At 34.5% G+C, this 16,121-nt stretch overlaps 2 protein-coding genes across 11 annotated transcripts in view; both read left to right on the top strand.

The window, feature by feature from the left end:
• The window catches only part of LOC106152448 (potassium channel subfamily T member 2), a 102,361-nt gene that overhangs the window by 59,509 nt on the left and 26,731 nt on the right, over window positions 1–16,121 (top strand). The gene's annotated exons all lie outside the window — the stretch shown is intronic.
• Window positions 3,196–15,782, top strand: LOC106152454 (uncharacterized). The gene is made up of 2 exons (XM_013526046.2): window positions 3,196–6,985; window positions 11,003–15,782. The coding sequence occupies exon 2, from the start codon at window positions 12,430–12,432 to the stop codon at window positions 13,492–13,494; it is 1,065 nt and encodes a 354-aa protein (XP_013381500.2). The 5' UTR covers window positions 3,196–6,985; window positions 11,003–12,429; the 3' UTR covers window positions 13,495–15,782.

Here is a 16,121-nt window from a genome sequence, read left to right as displayed (position 1 = left end):
CTTGGTTGGAAATATGCCTCACGTTCTCTGGGGGGAGATATATACAATCATTTCACATCTCGCAGACTGAACAGCCCTAATATATTGAATGTCATAAAGCCAAAGGATGAAAACCACTCTCACAGTACTGCTGTAGTTGGGGAAATGAAACATAGATGAAAAATCACTGATCTAAAGTAATTTCTAGATTTTTTTCAACTGTGAGAAAAAATATTTAGTCCTATTTCTGGTACCTTAAGCTATGTTGTGACCGATTAGTCAGGGTTGTAGATGACTTTATCATGTTATGATGTCTGTAAAAAGGAAAGATACTTTGATGATTGGTATTGGATGCCAATTTTTGTCTAAATTTAGTTGAATTGATTGGTGCCCCCTTTCTTTTCAAAAAAATTGAAGTCTGATCTTGCTGGAAAAAAACATGGTTGGAATTATGGACTACAGAAAGCTTTGAGTTTGGTCATGGTGCTTGACAAATAAGGCCAATCATTGCATCGCTATATATATAATAAACATTATACATTTAATGTTATAGTTATATAAGCTGGCCTGTAGCCAGCAATTTGAGAGGGAGGGGGTCTTTTTCTAAAAAAATGGACCTTTTTACCATAATGGCATAAAACCTAGGTTCAAGTTTGTTCAGCATGGACCTCCTGGCCAAAAGAGCAGTCCATTCACTGCCTCCCCCCCCCCCAAACCCTCCTAAACCCTCTGTCTACGAACTAGTTTAGTGTTAGGTATTAACTGCAGAATAAAAGAACATTTCCAGATGTAACATATAGAAATGCTTTTTCATGTGCTGATTAGATCACATCTATTTTAGTTGAGTTTTAGACCCTTTTAACAGCGAGCAGTATACTCAAGTGAGAGATTTTTTTAAGCCATACACTTCGAGAGATGGACAATATTGGTAGCCTGACTATTAGACAAGGGAGTCACCTAAATTCACCCTGAGCTTCAGAGCTAACTAAGAACAAACCTCTACACTAAACCACACCCTTTCAATTTTCCTTTGACCAGATTCATTTTGACCTAGTTTAATAAGCCAATCAAAACCATGTTTTTCAAGATATTTCACCAAATTAGTAAAAACGCTGCTTGGATAAAAGTCTAGAAATATGTCCAGTGAGACTAGAGCGCCACATGGGTGTGTTTAATGGTGCAGCACAATATATCTCTGTAATCTTAGTTTGGTCTGGATTTGAACAAATCCGTGCTATGACTCTATCATGTTTATTGGCCAGATCTTTCATTGATTCATTGGAGTGGGCTTTAAATTTGAATGTCTGGCAGCCAGTCCTTACAAATCTGGTCAGAGGTTAAAGATGCATATGAAGTCAATTTTTTTCCCACAAAAACCAAACAAATGCCAGCATAAAGTTTCAAATAGTATAACTAAGAGAATTACCAAAAGATTGTTTAATATTACCCGCAAAATGATATTTGAAGAGGTTTTTCTGCTAGCTTTCTATGCTGTATACGGCAGAGAAGGAGGTCACATAAGTAGGTTAAATTTCTGACCAAAAATTTAAAGAAAACAGCATTCTAAGGCTCTTTTATGGCTGATTAAATGATTTATTCAGTTTATCCCTGGGCATGTTGACTTTATTTGAGTCATATAAGAAACTAGTAGAAGTGGTTTATATGGGTTACTGGGAATCCACTCTCCACCAATGCTCAGTTCATATGTATCTTTAATTATAACTCCAAGGTATGCTGTAGTATACAGGTTTGTTTCAAGTTATCTCTGAGCTCAGAGTTCCTAAAGCTGTCCCATGTTTTAAGACAGCTAATTAATTTAAAGTTTTTAAAATGTATACACATTCAGAAACTTTTGACTAGACCTTGATATGATGTTATTGCTTATTTCATTAATTAAAGAGGTAATTATAAGCACCCAAGCAACAAAAATTGAATATCTTCTCTATGCTCTATAGCTACATGACATCAAGGAGCCCCTACCCTCTTCTAATTATTTCAGACTAATGACAAAATTGAATGTTTTATCTTTGGAAATCGTTCAAGTACTATTCATGTTATGGCAGTATTTTGATTGATATCTCATCAGCACGTACAGTAGCAGTATACATCATTAGATGTACAGTGTCGACACAGAATTTTCTCATCAGATAGACCAGCAGTGGGTCCCATATTGATTGGATGATGGAGAGCAAAAATTGAGCTTTTATGAAATATATGAGATGTGGAGACATTATCTGCTTTGTAAATGGATTGAAAAAATGAAGAAGAAGCTTAAGGAGGAGATATAATGGAATCTTTGACTGAAATTGGGCTGTTGGGATATTTAGCCCCTGATAATGTCTCCATATGCCACCATTTTTCTTGATATTAATTCTCTGAAAATATTCTTGGGTAGGGAAAGTACTTTTATTCATGGTGACATATATATTTGTTAGAATATTTTCAAACATGAACTCTAAAAATTGAAAAAAAAACAAAAAAAAAACATGGCAGTCTCCATGCATTTTAGACCCCATTCCCATACCTAGATCGATCTAGCAGGGAGAGGGGGTTCTCATTAAATTGCATTCAGATTAGATGTCTCGCATGCCTATAGCAGCTGCTAAACCATAGTTAATTACCCCTTAACAACTTCAGTAGACATGCCAGACATCAGAGCCGCTTAAGCTGAATGTAATTTAGTGAGAAATCTCTCGGAGATGAGTCGATCCTGCTAGATCATTCTAGGTATGGGAATGGGGTCTTTGTGAGGTTGGACAATATTTCTTAGTTTTAAATTATTGCTCACGGGTGTGGCTGTTTTTTCATAAAACTGTCTGCAACTGATAAGTAAGATTTGAAAAAAAAATTATAAATTGTAATATATATGTTAGGGTTGTACCTTAATAATAATCTTTAGTTGACTGCTTTTGAAATGTGGAGTTCATTTAAAAGGTAGGGAGGGTATGACTCATTATTTTTTTTATGTAATTGCAGTCTAAGAATTGTATTTAAAGGGATAATAACTCTTCATATGAGATCTATATTTCACAATCAAAAACATTGTAAACAATTCATAGAAATATAATATAATCTGTTTTACCACAAAAGCAGCTGTTATAACTATTATTCTGATATCTGAGCTTGTCATCAGACCACATGACCACCATAGATGGCTGTACTCTTAATAATCTCTTAAGAGGTTATAACAAAAAAACCAAACATTTTAGAAAAAAAAAACAAAAAAAAAACAAAAAAAAAAAAAAAAAAAAAAACGAGGGACTAACTTTGAATGTAGACTTGGATTCTTTAACCATTGGTAACTATGGGAAAATTGTTGTCTACTCTGGGAAAATTCATTTTTTGGCCAAAACGAACAGTTATTATCCCTTTAAGAGTCTGATTTATGCTGACATACACCTTGATATGTGATGTTTTTCTGTTATTGAAATACCAGTGGAGATGTTTCACATTTGTCAAATAACTGTTAATTTTTATTTAATTAAATTTAATGGATAACATCAGGGCATGCATTAAGTTTTGCCTGTTCATTAAGTGGATTAAGTAGACTTCCAGAGAAGTAGTGACATTTATTACTGTTTTAAATTAACATTATATAGGTTTCTTAGGTTTACTAAATTAGTTGATAGATATATCTACATTGATTAAGGTTTAAATTAGTTGATATGTATGTTTATTGTACACAGAGTTATTGCTTAGAGTAGAATATTTGGCATGAGTGAAGTCTCATAATGGCAGCTTGATTGGGTTTTTGCTGTTATGGTTGTTAATCTCTGGATGTAATTAACCAAGATAGGTTAATGGTGCAATGGGAATCACAACTAGTAGAAAAGGTTGATGACCTCTTGTGTTTCCTCATGATGTTAAGAAGACTCCCAAATGGAAATCCTCCAAGGTAACAGAAAATGAATTGTGGCTTTTGGCACTGTGCGATGCCATATAAGACTAGAAAATGTGCGAGAATCTACAAGAGGTGGGGTTAACTTCTCAGTGATAATCATGTGACTGTTCACCAGGAATTTTGTCTAAGAAAGCAGTAGAAATCACTGATGAGACTTTTCTGACTTTCGTCATAATTGTGACTTTTTCGGGGTCATTTGGGTCATCCTTGTGAATCGTGTAAATCTGTTGAATTGTGTAAATCCTACTTTTTCAGTGAGGATTGGTCTCAAGCCTGAGAAAAGTGATGTAGGCAAAACGTGGTAAATTATTATTGTTGTACAATAGACTAAATGATATTTGACAGATCTTAAGAGAGAAAAAAAAAAGAAAATATCTATGGATAAATTTTGTTAGCTTTCATTTGTTGCCGCACTGCTCTCTCTAGTCTGACATTATTTTTCTCCAATACGGTGTGAAATCTGGCTTGATTTTCTTCTAGGTTGTAAGACTTCTGTGGGTTATAGTGGATAGTGCCGTACACTGATAGAAATGCCAAGTTGTATCCTCTGTCAGACCATTACTTGTATTTCAGGTCTGATGCAGATATTTTGTACAGTGGGGTGGGGATTGTTGTTTGTTTTGCCTATGATATTGTGGATAGAATCAGAGTGTGTTAGTACCAGTAGTTACTCCTATTTTGTACAAACTCAACCTGTTTAATTGTTGCTTTTTAAAAAGCTAACAAAATTTGAAAATTCACATGAGCCTTGAACACCTTCAATTTATCTTCTGATTTATTTATTTATTTGTGTAGTGAAAAGTGTCTAGCCAGTTTATCTCAAAGGCTTATGTGGACCTCTAATAACCAGCCTCTTGGTTATTCAGGTTCTTAGATTTACTTTTCACCAACAAGACAATTGAGACAGTCGGGTTTAATTTTCTTCTACCTAGTTTATTTCACTGCAAAACTGGAGTCTGTACAACTATAAGGGTGTCTGTCCACCTTGCTGTCTATCTCTCTCTGTCTCTCTGTCTCTCCGTCTCTCTCTCTCTCTCTCTCTGTCTCTCTCTCTCTCTCTCTCTCTCTCCTGTATGTACTTAAACACTTGATGTAGGTCTTCATTACAAGTGAATGAATTGGGATGGCAATTCTAGAACAATTTTTTTCGCAATCCAGAAATTGCAAAATTCCTTTTGAATTATCCTTCATCATAGTTGAAGACAAGGAACAGGAATAACAGATTTTACAAAAAAAAAATAAAAAATAAAATAATAATAATAATAATAATAAAAAATAATAATAAAATTCCCTAGTCAAACCATGCAGCCCTTTTTGTACACAATTTTAGCGTATGCAATTAGAAGAGGTTTGCTTATTATAAATTAATCTGCGCTGTCAGAAGTAATATGTCTTTTCCTAAGATGTTTTTCTAGGAATCTGTTTTTCGTGCCACTTATGTTGGCTCTGTCTTCTGTTAATTCCATTTGACTGATATAATAAGTTCATCTGAGGTGGTAACCTGATCTACAGATCACCTTGTTGTTCTTTACTGTACAGTCCTGCTTGATGACGTAGTTGCCCAATACCATTTTCCATCTGTGTTACTTAATCCCAGTTGTTGTACTTGCTTGGTTTCATGGTTCCCTTTTGCCTTTTAAACTAAGCATTTTGGATTTGTCTCTCGTGAAAAGAGTAGCATCTTTTTCTGGTGGTCACTTACACAGGAGGCCACTCACCATTGTGTTAGAGAAGCAGAGAAAAACTTGCTTTGCAACAAATGAAAAATGGAAATTTAAAAAATGAAGTCACACGATGAAAGCATTCTATTTCAAGTCATAATCATGGTGAACATGTGAAATCAAATTAACAAAGTTTTGTGGCTGATTCAAGAAAAAAAAAAAGATAAGGATTGAAGTGTCTGAGACAGTGGTTTTGGTATGCTTCAGTGAATGACGGACGCTGTAACACTTTACAGTAAGATAATACATACTTTCAGTAATTTAAAATTATTTTTATAAATTACTGAAAGTATGTTTTTGTGATTTGTTTTCTTCCCCCCAATTTATCACATCACCCATCCCAACCTCTCAACTGACATTTCAAATGGAGTATTTTGTGCTTGGCAATGGCACGACTTCTTGACTTCTCAAGGTTAAATGGTGCGGTTATTCCATTTTTATGTATTTTTTCCTGTCTAGGTTGTTTAAACAGTCATACACAATGTACCAAACTATGGTTTTACCAGTATACATCATTGCATGGTATTATATATTTTTGTAACAATGTTGTATTGAGGACTTTTTACAACTTTAACCCAGTTCCAATTCTGTTAATGTCCTGGTATTTTTTATTTCATGTTGATGGTTTGAAATATTCTTGGCTATTTCTTGTTGAAGATAGACATTTCTTGGAAAATATTTGTGAAAGATTGAAGTAAATGTTTGCTGATAGATTGTGAGAACTAATGTATCTTTGTTGAACAGAGTCTTGAAGGTATTTATCCATTATATTTACCTGGAGGATGATAACTGCTATGTAATGTATTGATCATTAATCATTATGAAATTTAATACCCTGCTTAGTTGAGCATACAACAGTGAATTGACACTTAATTAAAACAAATTATCAGAGTTTAATGTGAACTTGATATGTGATGGAAAGTGGAATACACCTCAAGAGAAAAGTATTCCTAAGAAGAAAATACCTGTTGAGATAAGATCTGGGAAACTCATTGCTTTTGACTGGCAGATACATGCCCTATAGGTAGAGGGCCAATCATACAGCACGACACAAAGCTAATAAGCTTTTTCTCTGTAGTGAGATGCAAAAGGCTGTTTTATTGGTCTGTTTAGAATAGTGTGGGCAGGGCATACTATTGACATTTATTCTCAGAATTTAAACAGGAGCTTAAACCTTTTTCTCCTAGTGTCAAAGTAGTGATTGGCAGAGTGGTTTTCAGTCGAGACAGTTTAGAAAGAAATGTAGCATAAACTGTATTTTTTATTTATTAAATGAAGATCATGCATATACATATGTGATGACAACTTTCATTGTGGATTTTCACACTCGCTAGTTGAAGAATTACTTGAGATAGCAGTGAGTGGACAATATGAATAGGAACTTGTAAGTATTTTATTTTTCTTTGTATTTTGTATAATTTCCTTAATATTCCTGTTGTGTTCATAAAGTTGCTTTCAAAGTATTTAACTTTGATGTTTCTGAAGAATAATTGTGACTGTAAATGTAAAGATTATAAAAATTACAATTTTAATTAATAAGAATCCAATATAAGATTTAGAAAAAATAATGTTTGAAATGGTAATTTATTATAGTCGGTCTTTTATGAGATATGATATGGACAAAGGGAATAACAAAAACAAGATTTTGATGTGAAAAAGTTAGAAAGATAGGTGCATATACTATATCAGTGTTGTATTTGTTAAATTACATGTCATTTTGTGACCGTAAATGTGTTACACAGGAAGTCATGTCATATACACATGACACATAAAAAAATTTGCCAGCATAACAGCATGTTTATGAACTGCCTCTACTCAGTAGATGCGATAGATCAATCCTTTTCCTGTATATGTATGTTACCATCCTCATCACCTACGTCTATCTGCGTCACAGTCACCCACGTCTGTCTGCATCACCATCATTATCACCTACATTTGTCTGTATCACCATCCTGTCAGCTAAAGCCTACATAAGCCTTTACCCAAAGCTGGAGCCAAAGCCAGAACATTTTTGCCCCTGCAGTATATGAAAAGCAATATAACATTTTGTTTCAAACCTACAGTGATTACCCATGCCATTGTCTATAAAAGGGGGTCAGATTTGAAACTTGGGATAATTCGATTATTTTTGACATTTAGAAAAACTTTTTTTTTGCCATTATAAAGGCCTACTGGGATACTGATTTTGGTCAAATTTAAAAATGAGCACAATTTAATCATTTTCTGTATTTAAATGTTTTAATTTGGTCTTGGTATTTTAATTTTTTTGAACTTGTGGAAGCTTAAATTATCGTTTAAATAATGAATCAGTTTGAGTTGAAACTTATGGGAGTTACTTGTGGGAAATCAGGGGCGGATCCAGAGTTATTTTTTGACAGTCTTCCAAATTATATGATTATCTTTGTTGATCCATCCTGCATTTTCTGACCGTCTTCCGACAGAAAAAATTAGATACCCGTCAATGTAAACTTGAAAATCTGACCGACTTCCGGAAGACCCAGAAGATGCCCTAAATCCGCCCCTGGAAATAAATTTTTGTCATATCAAAACTGCGCATGCATGGTCAGATTATTTCAAATCTTATAATAAAAGGAAAAAAAAATAATATTTTCATTGTAAGACTTGTAGATGCTGTATTACAAAGTTGAGTGCAAGTCTGCTAGAATTAAATCTGGGTTTCAAACGCAGGTTAAATTTTTGAAGTCATTACAACATTTCCATAAATCTCATATTTGATAATTATTTTGTAAATATTTTTGTCTCCACAATTTGTCCTGGTATATTACAAATTTTCTCCAAAGTTTGAAGATAGAATATTAACACCTTGAATTTCATGTGCTGGGCATATAGTTATAGGCATTCTTTTAGTATTCGAACTGTCAGCTTTAGCTGTTTTTTTTTTAGAACTATAATTCATGAATTACAACCAACTTCAAAATACAAGAGAATTCTGGAACTATCTGACAGTTGATGGACAAGTAAATAGTAGTTGAATATCCAAATTACCAAGTTAATATAAGTCAGGAATCAAAATACTGTAAACAAGTGAGAGCCATATGTTCTGTGTATATCTAAATAGAATTATGCATGGGCCATATTGGTTCAGTTTCATTTGGGTTTAAAATCTCAACAAACAATGTTTTAACACATGTGAAAGCCAGAAAAGGTGTTTGTTTTTTTAAGGTTTGTAGCTCAGTGGACAAGCCATGATTGAAATGGTTTTATCCAGGGTTCAATACACTAAACAGTCTGAATACATATATCTGGATAGGGAGAAAAAAGAGAAATGACAGGAACTATTATGGCCATATTCGATCATATCTATTTTATTGTTTAAATCATAACAGAATATTGGGTGAATTAAAAAGTTATCCAAATCTATCATATTGTGTGAAGCCTAAGGGCGTATTCCCAGAGCTTTTAGATCGATCTATCCCCGCGGGGAGTCTCACTAGATTACTGTCAGATAATCCGGCTTAAATGTCCGTCCCGCCTACTACAAGCTGTAAGGGGGTAATTAACTTTCGTGCCCGCTCGGCTGACAGCTATTTAGTGGAACCCCCAGGGAGTTAGGTCGATCTAAAGTAGATCGATCTAATCTCTGGAAATGGGGTCTAAGAATTGTCCAGTGTCATCATTTGATTGACAGATAACATTAATATATTGTGTTAGTTTAAATAATAGAAAGTAAAAGAAAAAACAACAGCAGTAGCGCCCAGAAATGATTGTGTGGTTGATCAGTAAGATTATATCATGTAAATACTAAAGAACAGGAGTTTAATTTTGACTTCTCAAGAATATCTGTTACAGTTGTAATTTCACAAAATTTCACTGTATATTACAGAATAGCCTGATGCACGTAAACATTTTGACTCCTTTGAGGTTGTATTATCCCTGCAAAGCTCAATAAAAAGAAATTAAAAATCAAAACAAATAAACAACAACAACAAAATAATAATAGAACAAAGATACATTAATGGCATAATGTTAATCAGAGTTGGACGTGAATTGACCAGAAGAGCTGATTAAGTGCTTGCCTTTGGCATATGAACATTTGTTGATTTTCAACACCTGATGGTACCCCTGTCTTGGTAATTAAGGTCTTAGACAAGCATTGTCATTTGTTGCAATATTTGGTTTAAAAAACCATTAGTTCTATAAATCTGATTTTTTATATAACTTTATTGCTAAAAATTGATTGAAATTAGGTCAAATTTTACCTATAATGAACCTTTTCCTGACAAAAAGGCTGGTTCTTTCACCCCCCCCCCCCCCGTACCCCCCTGGCTATCTATTACCGTCTATTTAAATAAATAAATAAATAAATATCAGTGTGATGAGACCCTACTCTAAGGACCCTATTCCAAAAGTGAATACTGCAACAGGAGGCGAAGAGTACACTCATGGAAAGAGAGAAGGCAGAAAGAGAGAGGAACGACAATTCAAAAGATCAGAAAGTTGAAACACCAAATTTAAATCTCTGCCACATTTAGAAAAGTTACAGCATATATCAGAATCTGGTATTGCGGAAACTAATAGCAATTATATGCCCATTTTCTTCACTATAGTGCGCTTGTGCCCTTGGGCATTAAAAAAAAAAAAAAGATTCTTAGGTTTTTCATTAATGTGCTGATACAATTTTTAAAACGATACCTTCTTCCTTACAAGTATACCTTAGTATTTAGTGGGGGAGGGGGCAGTAACACAATACTAAATTGAAGTATGTTAATTGGTATGCCATGCAGTCCCTGACATTTTGTCTCTTGTAGGTATCATATTTTTAACACAAAACAACATGTGTATGATGTTAATATATATCTTGTCTCTTATTATCCCCAATGTGCCCATAAAACGTAGCCCAGGTGCTGAGCCACTGAATTCACCAATTTTAGTGTGCATTAAGTGAGGCTCCGATGTAGTTTAATGCACATTAGAATCGGGGGCATTCAATCACTGTGACATAAACGCATGAAGGATTGAAGAAATAGTGGAGGTTTCTGGAAGCTTTCAGCAGTTAGATCTTAGGAAACTAACTTTGTCTGTGAGATTCTCTGTCCAGACAACAGAATTGGTGCAGGGCACAAATGGGAGACAAGTCACAAACATGGAGGAAATGATACTTTTATGGAGGTGGGGTGGATTAGGGGGGCAGTGTTTGGACCAATTTTTTATCACGCAGTTAGCCTTAGAGAGGATTCAGCTTAAATTTCCACCCATGTGATACTGATGAAATGTACATAGATGTACCCTTTATATATGTTCATCATGGTGTTGTCATGAAAGCCTCGTCATTTTTTTTTTTTGTTCAACTAAGTGGGAGGATGAATGATGGGCAAATTTGAAGGGGTTGGGGGAAGGCTTTGATCATATTTGGTTTCTAATGATAATTCTATTGTTACAGGTCACATTGACAGAGAAGACATATTACTCCTATTTTCATTGGAAATAAGAGCGAAAAATACAGCCATAGTTAAGAGTTCTTTTAGTTTTGTGCCAAGATAAAGATCGTTACAAGAGAAAGTGATCAAGCATATCATTAGAAGGAATAATACTGCGTGTGGCAGCTGCAATTTCGTAGGATTTCCTCGCTATTCAGTGATATCTGCTCACTACTGAGTTCCTGTAACTAATTGAAGGGTTTCCTGTAAGCTGATTATGTGTGGCAAGACATGAAATCCAATTAATTAATGACAAAGAAGCAGGCATTAGTTGAACAGACACGTGGATTTCCATACGGATTATCATTTTCTTGGAAAAAATAATCTTATGCTGAAAGAAAATGATACTTGCCAGCTTTACTGTAAGATGGGCACAGTCAGAGTATTAAATTTTATCAGCATTTTTTTAATGAAAACTGCCAAGTAAATTTTTTTCCTATCAGAGCAGTTTGTCTGGATTAGTGACAAAGCACCTCTCATTCAACGAAAAAATTATTTTGGTCTGGATTTTAAGAGTTGCTGCCTTGCATCTTAAGCACTAGTGAGAACACTTTGGAGATTGAGTTTCAGACAGCGCCTACTCATCAGCCCATTGTTATGTAGGAGTTATGACACCCTGGTGAATTATGAAAAGACTGCCAACAGATCAGAGAATTGAAGATAAATGAGACACTTGGAAGACCATTTGTCAGAGCTGTAGATTACTGTTCACTATTGCGTGCGGCAGATGACATGCATGTAACAAGGCGTTAATTTTCTCACTAGACAGGAGCCGATGTTTTTCATCCAGACTGGGTTATTTCATTAAAAGACTGTTATTTTGGATGCTTGGCAGTTTCATTACATTTATTTCTACATGTCAAAAAGTTTGATGGATTGAGCAGATTTTGTAGCAGTTTGTCCCCATTGGTATTGATATCAATACATGTATTAGTGCCACCCCAAATATTTGAAAATAATGGTGAGTGCATGGCATGTTGAGTTTTAACAGACTTTAGATAGAAGTGATTTACACTAAACCAAGAAAATAACTGATAGTGAAGGAAATATGGCATGTTGAATTATTCACAGGAAAATACACCTTTAACATTATAAGAACTGCTTAGTGATTTAAATTCTGCAGTTGTTATATTTCTATTTATTTTATAAATTTAGTTTTTGTTTTATTCTGAATTATTAAGATCTGGTCGTGTACAGGTTGAGTCCATCACATACCAGCAGGTACAGTTTGATTGAAGGGAATTTGTACATAGTTTGTGCTTAACAATTTCCTGAAAAGAAAAAAAAAGTCTCAGGGCTGTTGGCCTATCACATTGATCAGCAGTGTTATGTACTAAATGAGATTCTTATTATTCTTTTTCCATTTGTTCAGATCATAATTGAAAACAGAATGCCTCTCCAAGAGAGGCCAGGTTCCAACCTCTCAGTTCTGCTGTTGAACAGTTCTGTAGAGCATGATGCAGATGTCTCCTCAGACTTTGCATTCAATTGTTCTTATGATAATGTCAGTGGAAACTGCACTAACATCGACCCAGTCACGCAGAACAGTTTACTCCATATCATGATGAGCATTCTTTTTTATGCTTTTTGCGCTGCTGGCATAGTAACAAATAGTTTGTCCCTAATTGCAATATACCACACATCCAGACCATTCAAACCGAAAAGAATTTTTATCACAAATCTGGCAGCGGTGGACTTGGCCACAGTTCTGTTTATATTATTAACAGACATGATAGACCAAAGCCACATTTGTAGTAACATGTCCACTACCATTCTGATATCAGTTTACGAGGTCTCTGGGCTCACAGTTTTGACTTTGACAATCGACATGTTCATTGCAGTCTGTGTGCCCTTGCACTACTCCTTGTCCATGACCAAGGTGCGGGCTTGTATTATTATTGCCATTATTTGGGGACTCATCATTGGAAAAGATTTGCTATTCATTACCGTAGGGGGAAGCCTGTATGGAAGCGAGACTCTCTGTGAAGGCGCCACCCCAGCATTTCCCTCCCCTTTGGTGTACTTCAATGCAGTATTGTGTGCCCTCATATTGCTGTTGTCATTAATATTGTACATTACAATTTTCCTGGGCATTAGAAAACACCAGAGCATGCTGCACAATGTCGAGACAAGGGTTCAGATCAAAATGAACCTCAAAACCACCGTTACTCTTCTTCTCCTCTACTCGTCGCTGTTAGTGAGTTGGGGCCCATGGATTGTAGCCGTGGTCTTAATTAGCTTTGGCTACGGAAGCCCTCCTGTGAATAAGTTGCTGATGGCAGGGTTGTTTTTAATGCTATTTAATGTCTTGTCCGATTCCATTGTCTTTGGCATCCGCATGCCTGATATTCGAAAAGGCTTGAGGAAGGCATTCAAGATGAAGTCCCGCTCGGCACGTTCTTACGCGAGCTGCCCCACTCTGAATGGTAGTTTACGGGTATCTACATCTATATAAGGCATGCCGTTTGTGAAATTTAAAGAATCCATGAAATGCAAGGGTGGACGAAAGCCTTCTTCTGGGTCTTCTGGAAGACGGTCAGAATTTTTCAAGTTTACATTTCTGTTGGAAAATGGTCAAAAATGGAAGATGGATCAACAAAAATAATTTGAAAGACTGTCAGAAAATATATCTAGATCCGCCCCTGAAATGAAAGTAGTGAAAGATTTTATGAACAAACTGAGCAAATTAGAATTCTAGTTTAATAGCATCCAGGTGTAATGGGCTGCTACCTTATTATGTTTGTTAAAATGTATGTACCATAGGAGTAACTTTAATTTGGACTGTAGCAAGTATATAGAAAGCTTGATTTGTACATTTGACTTAGTTTTTCAGTGGAAATTATTTAATTGGTAGTTTGATAGCTGAGCTGTTTCTGTCAGCAGCCAACTATTTATTTCTACATATGTCGATCCATGAAATAGTTTGTCTATAGATTTATTAGTTACTTAAGAGCAGATTTGGTCAGTAGGATGTATTTTAGTCATTATTGCAGAGATATGGTTTCAGAAAAGCTTTTGAGCAGAAAGCTGTTTAAAGTTTTTCGATAAAAGCAATTTTTGAATCAAAAATGGTAAAGGGTTTACCAGCTGACTTTTGGATTCTCCAATAATTAGAAGTCTCATGGTGCATGCCTGTGTGAAGTCTGTCAGATTTCATGTGGCTATGGATATGACCAGCTCAATATTGTGAAATGAGAAGTTGAAATCTTCACGGGGATATTTTGTGGCTTAGATGCTTTTTAGGTGTACTGTCCATGGCATGCTTTGAAAACATATGCCAGTCATTGTTAGGGATATTCCACAATTTTTGTCCTTGGTTTCATCTCTTTGCCATTGATAGGAAAGAAAATGAAAATGACAGCAATTGCTGTTGTTGTTGTTGTTATTATTATTATTATTATATTTGTTGTATATGAAAGGATAATAGGCAGTTTATGGGCATAAAGTGGTGTTATGAAGGCAATGAAAATTCCTTGGAGTGGCCCATTATTTGAAAAACTGTTATTATCTAGACATTTTTATTCAGCACATTTTTTCTGTTTGTTGATATTAATTGCAAGTTTTTTTGTTTTAAAACAAAAGGGAAGAAGTTCAACTGTTCTGCTGTTTACTTTGAAGTACCACTATGGAAGTTTGTCCATCTCTAAATTTGTTATTTATTATGACAGAGCAGGAAAGTAAAGGGCTACCAAGTCACAGACATTTGTGAACCACATTTTTTCACCAGTAAATGCTAGTTCTGAAAGTTTCATTAAATATTATATTGTTAGTTGCTCATGTGCAGCAAGTATATTTACACATGCATTCTGACTTCTTATTTCACCATAACTCGATAAACTGCCATTTCGTGATCATTCATTGAAAAATGGCGTATTGTTCAGGATATTTTAAGAGCCACCAAACTGAGACCTTAATGGTATTTTTTGTATGGAGTTTGGATCTGTTTTGAAGTTTTAGAGTCAAAATTATATTTTCATATGTGTATACATGTTCAAAATGAATTAAATCCAAGACTGATTGGAATATTGTTGAAAATATTGGAATATTATTGAAAGTAAGTATGTGTATTATAAAGGTTTGAATGTGTGTATTTCAGAAATCAGCCACCTTTCATGATTCTGTCAACTTTGGGCACTTTTTTGCAGTGGCTAAGTTCACTTATAATTATCTCTCAATGTATCTTTCTTGTTTTTACTCACATTTAGAGACCCTAAGCTCAAATCATAGAATTAGAAAATGTTATACAAAGTTTGTTTTATTAGAATTATTCTTTTTAGTATAGAATTGCTGGAATCTGTTTTGGTATACATTGTTGCACATTTGTTTGTATATCATTGTAAATAGGTGTTAAAGGTTAATATTCATTGTGACATTGATATTCACTAGAATTATGTTATTTGTTATTATATTTATAATGTTTATTGTCTATAAAGAAAGTGTTAGTGGCATTTGTTGTGAAAAAATATTTGATCTAATAAAGTGATACTGATATAATATATAAAAATCCTTATTTTATTTTCTGGTATGAAAAAGAAAAGGACTATTACTTTTAGTCAGTATCTGCTTGGATAATAAAAACAACTTTGAGAGTTTTGCCTGATGTTATTTTTTAATAAATAACTAAAAGATAATTTGTAATTAGTATGTTTAATTACCATAACCCAATCGTCCTTTCCTGGACATACAGTTCATGAAAAAACCTAAAGATAAGTGGGAAGTTTTTGCATTTATTTATACAAAAAAGAAATAAATTTATAATGTTGGGTCAACCTATTTAATCTTATCATTTGCTAAACTGAAGAGCAATGCCCCCCAAAAAATGCTTGTTCAAGCTTAATACAAGATCAGCTGCTGTCACGTAAGTGACGTATGAATGTATTATTTTTTCAACACTTGTTTTGTAGACTAAGGTTCCAGTGAGCCCAGACCAGGAATATTTTCTCCCAGGTTTTTTTAGAAATTTGGTCCACATACATGTAATCATTGAGACCATTCACATGGAGAAGGGTTGAGGTCTAGCAAGGCTGAGACCTAAATATGGCGGACTTACATGAAAGGAAGACCGCGTAATCCTTTAATGGT

Source organism: Lingula anatina, chromosome 3 (assembly GCF_051362555.1).
Source record: "Lingula anatina isolate TDL-2025a chromosome 3, LinAna3.0, whole genome shotgun sequence".
Taxonomy (NCBI): Eukaryota; Metazoa; Brachiopoda; class Lingulata; order Lingulida; family Lingulidae; genus Lingula; species Lingula anatina.
This window is presented reverse-complemented; position numbering and strand designations above follow the sequence as displayed.

What these genes read in the sequence shown, in the direction of transcription:
- LOC106152454 (XM_013526046.2), top strand. Translation starts at nt 12,430, where the DNA reads ATGCCTCTCCAAGAGAGGCCAGGTTCCAACCTCTCAGTTCTGCTGTTG.